The following is an 11381-nucleotide window of genomic DNA, read 5'->3' on the forward strand; positions in this document are numbered from 1 at the left end:
CTATGCTTTTGCAGATTAGCTGGCTTTTTCTCGTGATGGGAGTAATGCTCTTTCCAGCCTTTTATACCCCAGGAGGAAAAGCCTGTGGTTTTCATTCTCATGGTTGCAGGATAACTGCTCCACCTCAGCTTAGCATTTCCACATTCCAGCCAGAAAAAAGGTCAAGGTCAGGAGCCTTCAGGAAGAGCAAAGGTCAAAAGGAGTTTGCTTTTTCAAAATGTCTTCTCAGAGGCCCATTTAAGAGACTTCTGCCTGTCTCTCATTGCATGTATGTCACAGGGCCACCCCAGCTGAAAGGGAAATGACCTCTTTACCCGTGCATATTGGCACCCAAATATATTTGCAATTCTACATACAGAGAAAGAAGACAACAGATTTTGGGTAGGCAATTAGCAATATCCTCTGTGCATATTCTTGCTGAAAAATCTCCTTAGCAACTAAGTGGTTTCTTCCACTTTCATCCTTGCTCTCATCGTCTTTGAAAACTGGATAAAAGCTATGGATTTTCTCCCCCCCAAATTCACATATGCACATTCAAAATGTGCATGTGGGCTGGGTATGGAGGCTCACACCTGTAATCCCAGCACTTTGGGAGGCTGAGGCAGGCAGATCACCTGAGGTCAGGAGTTCCAGACCAGCCTGGCCAACACGGTGAAACCCTGTTTCTACTAAAAATACAAAAACTTAGCCAGGAGTGACGGTGCATGCCTGTAATCCCAGCTACTTGGGAAGCTGAAGCAGGAAAATTGCTTGAACCTGGGAGGCAGAGGTTGCAATGAACCAAGATTGAGCCACTGCACCCAGCCTGGGTGACAGAGTGAAAAAAAAAAAAAAAAAAAAAAAAGTGCATGTGATTTGGAGCATTTACTGATCCCTGAAGTCTATCTGTGAATGCCTTCGGGACCCTTGGTGATACAGGAGCTAAAATCAAATTATTTAGGCAGTTAGTAAGGGTATGGGAGTCCTTGATAAGGTTTTCCTTTTCATAAAAAAGCAACCCCCAAATCATTTCTTTTCTAACAAAAAGCAGCCTGAAAAATCAAGCTGCCAGCATAGATAAGCAAGCTGGAAGCCTGCATAGGTGAATGCTGGCAGCTGTGGCAATAGAAAACGGAAACCTGGAAGCCAGGTATGTTCCACATGGAGGTTCCCTCTTCCCTTTCTTTTGTGGCCACGTGTGTGGGCATCAAGCGGCTGGCCAGGTAAAGACTCCATTTACATCACAAAAGATTAAGGGAGGATAGCCAGCCTCTTCCCAGGCTATTTAAACAGCACATCTGGTCCAACCAATCCACTATGGTCTATGTAAATCAACACCGCCTACTCAAGCTCCTCTATAAAACCAACCACATCTCACCCCAAACCCAGAAACCCACTGGGCCCCCCTTCCTCTGCACAAGGAAGTGCTCTTCTTTCTTTCGCCTACTGAACTTTCTTTTTTTTTTTTTTGGAGATGGAGTCTTACTCTGTCGCCCAGGATGGAGTGCAGTGGCATGATCTTGGTTCACTGCAACCTATGCCTCCCCGGTTCAATCGATTCTCCTGCCTCAGCCTCCTGAGTAGCTGGGATTACAGGTGCACACCACCATGCCCAGCTACTTTTTTGTATTTTTAGTAGAGACCGGGATTCACCATGTTAACCAGGATAGTCTTGATCTCCTGATCTTGTGATCCACTTACCTCGGCCTCTCAAAGTGCTGGGATTACAGGTGTGAGCCACCGTGCCCAGCCAAACTTTCTGCTCTTAAACGTACTCCTGTGTGTCCGCATCTTTGATTTCCTTAGCACAAGACAACAAACCTCGGGTATTTCCCCAGACAAACCTTGCTGCTTCACTGGGACTAACTTACTCTAGTGTCAGGTCCTTGGTTCTCCGAGAGCAGAGCCCAGGGCAAACACTCACATGTGAGCAGTGCTTTAGAGTGTGAGTCCCGGGGGCCAGAGTCGGGGGTGGGGCGATGGACACAGAAGTGGGGAAGCGGCAGTGCAGGGACATGCTACCGTGTTGCAAACATGATGGTTGGAGGGAGGAAAGCGGGTGTTTATCCACCGGATCCTGCACTTCGTGGGCACGAGTCTCCCACGTTTCTGGGTGCTTATGCCCGAGGCTGCAGGGCTTCTCTGGGCTTCCCATCCGCTGAGTCCGAGACCCCAGGGAGGAGCATGCTCTGGCTCCTGAGGGCATCACCATCAGGAGGGGAGCTGGTGGAAGCGCGTGGAGCTGATCATCCTACTGGGAGGTGGGTAAGACGTGGGATAGAGAAGATGAACGAGAGGGGAAATGAAGGAGCAGTGAACGAGGGGCCCCGCACACAGGCCCTCTTGATCATGTTGTTGACTCTCTCCAGCCTCAGCCCTTGCCACTCTTCCTGCTTGTGCCTACTCTTCATTGAATATCTAACTAATTGTGGTTTCTCAAATATGTTGCATTGACCAGGACTCTTAATGACAAGGGACAAAGAAACCAAGCTCAAACTTGCTTGAGCCTAACATCGATTTCTCGGTGCCTGTCAGGGAAAGCTGGCGTTAGGCCTAGTGGGATCCAAGGGCTCAGCGGACAGCATCACGTTTTCTCTTGCCCCATCTCCAAGGCTAGGCTGCTAGAATCTCTATGTTTGCTTGTTATCTTCAGCTCCGTGTAATTCTTTTCTTTGTTGTGAGAAAAATGGACATCAACAGCCTTGACTGACGACCACTCCAGATTAGCAACTGCAGTGGGGGAGGGAGTCTTTTCTCTCCCAAGCTCAATCTGTTAATCCCGGGGAAGACATTGATTGGTACTGAGTGTGTCACACATACATCTTTGGGCCAATCATGGTGCCTGTGGTATGGAGGCGCTGTGAGTGTTCCCACTGGGTAAAGGCCCCCTGCAACACCTGCAACTCCTGACAGTCCTGTCTGAGCTCACGGGTCGGTGGAGGAAGCGTCCTTCAAAGGGAAAGCCAGCAGGAGCCGGAGGGGAGGCTGGGACGGTAGACACAACCCCAGTCCAAGGTCCACGCCACACTGCATCGGAGCTTTAGCGCATTCCATGGCTTCTATCCACAATGTCCCATTCCTTAACCACTCAGAGAAAGAATTCCTGAACCCCTTCATGTCACTTCCTCAGGGAATTCACCCCCACTTCTCACGCCTCATTTCCGTGTACGTTGCGTGTTGCACGCTCCTCCCAGCACACAGCGTAAGCACTGCCTCTCTGCCTTGCTTATTTGCACAGCAGTAAACGTGACAGACACACAACTCTTGCTGCCTCTCACAGATATGCTGGTGTATGGGAGGGTCAGAGCTGGGGGAAGGCGCACCTTGGAGTGTGAATCAGGCATCAGGAGCTCCTGTGCTCGCAGCCTGTCCAGCTCTCCTCAGCATCTGGGCCCTTCCACAGAATTCTTTGTGCAGGCCCAATCTGTCCTCCTGGGGCGTGGGAGCTGCTCAGCACCAGGAAACACACTCCGTTGTGCACAGGCCATCAGGTCTGCACATAATCCCGTTATGTTCCCATTGGCAGCTGGTGTCACACTTTACATCCTTGGAAAGTTTTGAGTGGAACTTAATCACAATGTAAGGTCTCATTTTTAATATTTAATTAGCATCCTCCCAGTAAAGCCGATACATTTTACCAAAGCGTAACAATGTTTTCATCCCTTAAGTAAAGTACAAATACACATGCCCAAAAGCTCTGACTTGAATATTGAATGTGAGGCTGAGCAGGGACCCCTCCTTAGGGGCCTGCTGGGCACTCCCTGCCCAAGCATAGAAATGAAAGAAAATCTTGGGTTCCTTCAATGGGAATTCCAGCCACCGAGCTAGCCCCGAGAAATATATGAGCAACTTGAGAAGCAAGAGGTAATAGGAGCATAAAACGATAGTCAAGAGAGTTAGAGTCAGGAATTTGTTGCTTCCCTATCGAAACTAAAAACAACATCGTTAACAAACCTCCTGGAGTTGTTTTTCAGAACCTAGACCCCCACCAAATGGACCTGTGGACCTTGCTCTGTCGCCTAGACTGGAGTGCAGTGGCTGGATCTCGGTTCACTGCAACCGCCGCCTCCTGGGTTCAAGCGATTCTCCTGCCTCAGCCTCTTGAGTAGCTGGGGTAACAGGAGTGCGCTGCCATGCCCGATGAATTTTTTTTTTTTTTTTTTTTGTAGAGACTGGGTTTTGCCATGTTGGCTAGGCTGGTCTCGGACTCCTGACTTAGTGATCCACCTGCCCTGGTCTCCCAAAGTGTTGGGATTGCAGGCGTGAGCCAGCACGCCTGGAGCACCACCATTCTTTGTTCTAATTTTTTTCCTGAGGGGCCTGGAGGAGGTCACGCCCGCAGGCCAGAGCTAACATTCTTTCTTGCTGACTTCAGATTTTTTGACAAAGCTTTGCCTTCTTAACCAATCACAAATCAGAAAATGTTTTGAATCTAGCTATATGACCTGTGGGCTCCCACTTCAAGATGTCCTGCCTTTTTAGCTCAGACCACTGTTTAGCCTCCATGTACTGAAGTGTGACCGAGCCTGTAACCTCTGCGTCTCCACCTGGAAAAACCCTCCCTGGTCAGCCATCGGGGAGCTCAGGTCGTGGACGTGAGCTCCGGGTTATCCCCGCCTGGCGCCCTGCTCTAAATGCCTCCCTCCGTCTCGCTGCAATCCCGATGTCCGTGTTTGGCTTTGCTGCGGGAAGGCAGAGCCAGTACCCACTGAAAGATTCTCCCCCGGCCTGAGAGCTTCGGGGGACACTGCCTCCGTCCCCAGGCCGGGTCAACAGCAGGAGAATCAGCAAGAGAGCGGAAGCCGGAAGAGGGCAGGCCAGAAGACAGGCACCCCCCGAAGGTCGAGAGAGACGCCATCATCCGGGTACCGCGTGGCAGTCACGTCAGACAGGGGCACTTCCGGTTCACTGGAGGCCGCAAACCCCCAGCGTTGCCCTCGCTTGGTGCTGCCGCCATTTTAGGGCTCATGAAAACAGCGTGCTGCTCCACACCGCCTCGTGCGGTTTGTTGGCGCGCTCTCGGGGTTCGAAACCGATAATAGAGCCCTGCACCCACCAGCTGCCAAGCGCTGTTCTCGGGGCGGGGGTGCACGGTGAACAAGCAGAAAGCAGCGCTGTGCTCTCACGGGGCCTCCGCCGCGGGGCGGACGGACTCGGCGAAGGAGGGGGACGTCTGCGGTGTGAAGTGTGTGGGACTGAGAGACAGCGGGGGCGGGCTCCAGGGCGAGCGAGCCTGCGGTAGGAACCCGGCGCCCCGCCGTTTGCGGGGCGGGGCGAGACGCACAGAGGCATCGGAAGGGTTCGGCTCCAGGCCCGGGACCGCTCAGGGCCCGGTGTCCGGGCCTCGTGGAGGCGGCTCTTCACTGGGGCCCCCGAACCAGGAGCGAGGCGGCGCGGAGGTGCATAGCCCGAGGCCCGGGACTGTGGTCCAGGGTGGAGCTCCGCTGCGTCTGTGGATCCGCGGACGCCTGCAGGGCCGGCTCGGCTGAATATGTTTTCTATTTCGTTTTTATTACAGCCATTGAATTGGGGTGCCTCCCGTTATCTGATGACAGTTTTATGATTAAAAGAAACCATGCCGGCTTTGTTCGCTCTTGGAGATGGGAAAGGTCCAGATCGGTTGAATTCTTCCAGGTTAAAACTGGGGCTGAGAAAAATCTGCAGCTGCCTGTCCCTCCCTTCACCTCTTTCCAGCAAGAGGCAGCGGGGACTGGAGAGCTGATGAAACACCGAGATAAAGGTTGTAAATTAGTTTTCCCTGAAGCAGACCAGCCTGGGCGACAGGATAAAGGTCGTTATTACAGACAGCCCCGGGCCTCGGGAGTTTGCAGTTTCTCCAGTGCTAGGAGATGGAACTCTCTGGAACCCTTCTCCAGCTCCACAGAGAGGCTCAGCCTATCGGAGCATCTGATTGGTTGTAGGCTGCAGGCACAAGTTAAAAATAATCACCTAACGTTTTGACAACACTTTCTTTTTTTTCTATCCTACAGAGATTGGAAGTCATTTTCTTATCCTCTTTAGGAAGTATGTTGGATTCAGGATTCTTAATTCCCATTTAAAGTCAGGACAGTTGAGATAACCCTATCAGCTAACATTTATTGGGTGTTGTTATACTTGCTAATAATAATCGTAGCTAACATTTACTGAGTGATCATTTTTCTTAATAAAAAATAGCAACATGTATTGAGTGCCACATGTTTTCCAAGTCCCGCCTGAAGAGCCTTGGATCTGGCCTCTAATTTCTTGTTACAGCCCTGAGGAGGAGGAACTATTAACCCCATTTTGCGGATGAGGAATTCAAAACAAAGAGAGATTAAGTAATTTGCCTAAGAGCACAGCTAGTGAATGTTGGAGAAAGTATGAAGAGGTAAATATTACTTAAATCTCATAGCAAATATAGCTGTGATTGTAATTATAGGGTGTCTGTCTCTCTGTGTGTACACGTGTATTTGGGATAGATCGGATAAACTTTGGTCTTGGGTAAACTGAGGCACGGCTGGCAAACGGGCTGACTCTTTTCTGTCCCATTGAGAACATCCTTCTGGTGCTGGGGTGGAGGGTTATGTGGTATGGGATAATTGTGTTAGCATACCTGGTAATTAATTCCATAGCTTTCACTGACGTCTGAAAGGATTAAAGAGAAAAATGTGGTCAGCGCTTAATATGGAGGACCTAGTGGGTGTGCTGGTTTTTGTTTTCCATCCATCCATCAACTTTATTCTTTTTTTGGGCAAACAAGACTTAGCTCTAAACAGAGTTTATGGTTTGTTTTGCATTTTGTATTAATATTTATGCTGACTGTGAAGTGCCAGAAGAATCAGTAATACACACACACCATGTCTGCGTGGTTTGCTTCTGAGCCTGAGATCCTGAAAATATTTCAATTGTTCTTAACAGGCTGGAGTTAGGACCCAGGAAGGACACAGCAGTGGGGATATAAATAGAGAAGGAGAACAGAACAAAGTTTGAGGAGAGAGACTTACATCACTCACTCTCTCTCCACCCAGAGAGCAGGACGGAGGTGTGAACTTGAGCCAGACCAGAAAGAGCTCCAGAGCGGGTGCAGGACAAGCCCGAGGAGCAGGCGGGAGCTCCAGGGGAAAATCACGCACAAAGCCTTCTTCAGAGAAAAGGGAAGCTCCAAACCTGACCAAGACAAACAGAAGCTCTTGAAATAAAAAGAAAACATCGCAGGACAAACAGCCTCCCGTCCACGGGTGCAGGTCGCGGGCACAGTGGTGACCTGGGATCGCTTTCCCAGGACTATGAGTCGGACTCTGGTTTCTCCTCCCTGCATTCCACAGCTGCTCTGGTCATTGCAGCGTGTTTATTGATCACTGAAGAATCTCAAGTTTTGGGACAAGGAAGAAACACCCATTAGGTCTCCAAGACAGCTACATTTCACAAGCTTTAAGGAAACAGAACTTTTTCTCCCCCTGGAATCTGTGAAAATGCCCCATTTCCAAGGAAGTGAAGGTTAAGAGGTCCCGTTCTCACAGACCCTCAGGAATTTCACTTGGCTCCGAGCTTTGACCTCCAAGAAAGCCATGGCGGAGCTGTTGTGGCTGTGCTGCTGGTACTCCCAGCTGCTGCTATTTTACTACATCTTTCAGGTAAGGTTCCTAAGTGGTCGGGATGGAGGTGGGCTCGGTTTTTCCAGAGGCTTTCCCTGATCGTGTCTCACACCGTGGTCTTTTGTGTGCAGGTGCGTGGCGTCTATGCCAGATTGCAGGACCATCCAGGTAAGAGTGTTTCCTTTTCACTCTGCACCGTGCTCTCCCCCTATCTGGTGCGGGTATCCCAGGAACAGCCTACTTGTTCATCTCCGAGGCATCAGTGAATGGCCCTTGTTGGGCTCCTGGTCCCCGACCTCGCTGCCCTGCCACACGCTCTGACCCTGGGCAGCTCTGCTGCCCCTCACCGGCTGAGTGGTGGATGGAGAAGCAACTTTGTGGCCCCTTAGCTGGGTCATATGAAACCTTGTGGTTAAAGAAGTGTGCTCTCTTTGCTTAAATGCCTTCTGTCTCTTAAAGAGATAGAGTCTTGCTCTGTTGCCCAGGCTGCAGTGCACTGGCTGCAACCTCCGCCTCCCAGGTTCAAGCGATTCTCCTGCCTCAGCCTCCCAAGTAGCTGGGATCACAGGTGTATGCCACCACACTCAGCTAATTTTGGTATTTTTAGTAAAGACAGGGTTTCACCATGTTGGCCAGGCTGGTCTTGAACTCCTGATTTCAGGTGATCCGCTTGCCTTGGCCTCCCAGAGTTCTAGGATGACAGGCAGGAGCCACTGTGCCATTGCATGTCTTTGGGGCAGAGTCACTGGAGGGGACTGGAGCTCTGGCTCACAGTAGGGTCTCCAGACCTGCAGCCTCAGAGTGCTGAGCAACTTAGGCTGGAGCAGCCTACGAGTGGGACTCAGGACAGAGGGCCACCCTTGCTGCTGCCCCAGAGCCACTTTCCTTTGGCCATTGTGATGCTCAATCAGGAAGCATCAGGATGGGGCTTCTCTTGGGAAGACAGGGAGGCACACTCCCTTTGCTGTCAAGACTGTGGGCGCATGTTCCGGTCAGCCAGGGCAGGCATGGGAAGACGAGACTTTCTGGGAGCAGCGGGCTGTCAAGCTGGGCTGTTGCCCCCGGCTGAAAGTTGCAGGAGGTGGGAGGAGACCCTGCTGGTGCCTGAACCCCTGTGGGGAAGCCTGCTGTGAGCACGGCCTCTGCCCCCGCCCCACCAGAACTTGGCTGGGCCCCTATGAGCACTATCGTATGGCCCTGCCTCTTTTGATGGGGAACAGCCTTTTTTTAAACTTATTTTTATTATTATTATTTTTCCTTTTTGAGACAAAGTCTCACTCTGTCACCCAGGCTGGAGTTCAGTGGTGCGATCTCAGTCTCAGCTCACTCCTACCTCCACCTCCCAGGTTCCAGTGATTCTCGTGCCTCAGCCTCGCAAGCAGCTGGGATTACAGGCCTGTGCCACCACGCCCAGCTAATTTTTGTATGTTTAGTAGACACAGGGTTTTGCCATGTTGGCCAGGCTGGTCTCAAACTCCTGATCTTGGGTGATCCACCCATCTTGGCCTCCCAAAGTGTTGGGATTAACAGATGTGAGCCACTGCGCCTGGCTGGGAACCAGCCTGTAATAACCACAAATGGACTCAGGACAGCACTGTGAGCAGATCCCAGGGTGCTGGCCAGCCCTCCAGGGAGAGCACCCTTCCTGGGTGGAGGACCAGGAGCCTGCTGGGATCTGGGGATAGGTGTTGTGCCCTCAGCTTCTGTCTCCTTTCCGGCTGCCAGACAGCGCCAAGCCAGGATGTTCCAGGCGTTGTCACCACCTCCATTCACCAGCTCGGGCCTGGGGATGCTGCCACTTCTCTTTCATCCACACACATAGGGAGCCCCTTTTAAAAGGGTGTGGAAACTGAGTTTCCCTCTTCTCAGCCAAATCGCTGAAAGAAAGAAACAAGGGCTCCTGTGGCTTGGGAATGAGTAGGCATGCCCAGTGCTGTGTAAAGAGAGGATGTGTCCGCCGTGGGTGCCTCGCTTCTTGTCAATGCAGGCCTCCTGGCTTGAGAGGAGCGAGAGGAGGGGAGAGGCGGCCCCTTGAACTGCAGGGTGGTCAGGCAGAGCTGTGTACGCTGGTCCTGCAGGAGGCAGGTGGCCCCCATGGCCCCAGGAGGGCGCTCACTGCTGCTCAGTGTTGCAGAAAAGCTATACGGGCACTCCCTGGACTTCTGCTTATGACATAGAGTCCACACTCATCCTCACACATGCACATGTGTCCACTTGCCCTCCCCATGCCACATGCCTACATGTGTCAACATATGCCCACATGCACCAACACACATTACACATTCACACATGTTGACACATAGGCATACACACCCCTATGGATATCCAGATGTCTGCATGTGTCAACATATGCCCAGATATGCCAACACATGCCCACACATATCACTCACACCCATACACATGCAGACATGTTGACACACATGAATACACATGCAAAAATGTCCACACATAAGCCCAACACATCTATATGTGCCAGCATGTGCCAACATGAATACACACGTGTGTCCACACAATCCACATGCATTGATACATGCAAACACATGCAGATCCATGCACACCCCACACCCACATGTGCCAACACACATCACATTCACACACATCTACACACACCCAGACGTGTTGCCACACATGCATACACATGCAAAAACACCCACACATGCCCACACATCTACATGTGCCAACATGTGTTAACAGGCATTCACACATGTGTACACACAATTCACAGGTGCTGACATGCATACACATCCACATCCATACACACCCACTCCCACACCCACATGCCAACACATGTCCTTGTACATCCACATATGTGTATTTACCCATGTTCACATGCCACACATGTCCACACATACCCACATGTCTACACACATGACCACACACATTTACAGAGACCACACACATCTACATGCCTCCACACACATCCACACATTTCTGCACACATGCAGACCTACATGCACACACATTCACACATGTCCACATGTCTACACACATCTGCACATGATCACCCATGCATCACACACATACACATATGCCCACACATATACACCTCACACACGTCCGTACACATCCACACGTGTCCACACACATCTTCACGAACTCACACGTGCAAATGTCCCCACACATGTACACCCTCACACATTTACACACATCCACACACATTTACACAGATCACACATCCACACATGTACACACAGGCACCCACACATGCACACACATTTACACATCCACACACATTTAACAGATCCGCACATATGCACAGATGTGTACACACATGCACGCATATGCACTTGTGTTCTTGACTCTAAACTACAAGGAGCAGTTTGAACTCAGTCTTTGTTCCATGTAGAGCTTTTGCTCTTCCAAGTCCTGATTTAGGGTAGAAATCAGTGTTTTCTGGTCAAGAAGCCATCTTAGAGAAACAGCGGTGGTGCTGATGACAATAGAAAGGGACGGAAGGGCGTGGTGACCCGGAGTCTGTGTGGGAAAGCGCGGTGAAGGCGGCTGTGCCTCCTGAGCCCTTGAAACTGGAAGGTTCCCTTCTCAGCTTTCCAGCCTCTGGCAGTCCCTCTCTGTCTCCTCATCCTCCCTTGTCCTCCTCTCACTGCAAATTGGTTTTGAACTTTTCCTTTTTTCTCTTCCTTCCTCCTTTCATCCTTTTCAGGATAATGGTGTAATGGTGAAGCTGGACACATTTGCTGAATGCTTAGATGTCCTCCATGAACAGAACATCCTGCTGCCTGCTCCCCTCCTCCTCAATGCTCCCCTTCCTCCTCAATGCTCTCCTTCCTCCCCACTGCTCCCCTCCTCCCCGCCGCTCCCCTCCTCCCC

The 11381-nt window shown here is 51.1% G+C and overlaps 1 protein-coding gene across 5 annotated transcripts in view; it reads left to right on the forward strand.

Annotated features, from left to right (window-relative positions):
- Positions 1–6812: 6812 nt before the first annotated feature.
- The window catches only part of ADGRD1 (adhesion G protein-coupled receptor D1), a 171753-nt gene continuing 167184 nt past the window's right edge, over positions 6813–11381 (forward strand). For all 5 annotated transcript variants that reach the window (XM_032244483.1, XM_032244487.1, XM_032244485.1 and 2 more), the window contains exons 1-2: positions 6813–7592; positions 7685–7721. In XM_032244483.1, coding sequence (XP_032100374.1) covers positions 7527–7592; positions 7685–7721 — 103 coding nt within the window. In that variant the 5' untranslated portion in view covers positions 6813–7526. The remainder of the gene's footprint in view (positions 7593–7684; positions 7722–11381) is intronic.

Source organism: Sapajus apella, unplaced genomic scaffold (assembly GCF_009761245.1).
Source record: "Sapajus apella isolate SASKATOON/1434 unplaced genomic scaffold, GSC_monkey_1.0 scaffold2, whole genome shotgun sequence".
NCBI classification, from domain to species: Eukaryota; Metazoa; Chordata; class Mammalia; order Primates; family Cebidae; genus Sapajus; species Sapajus apella.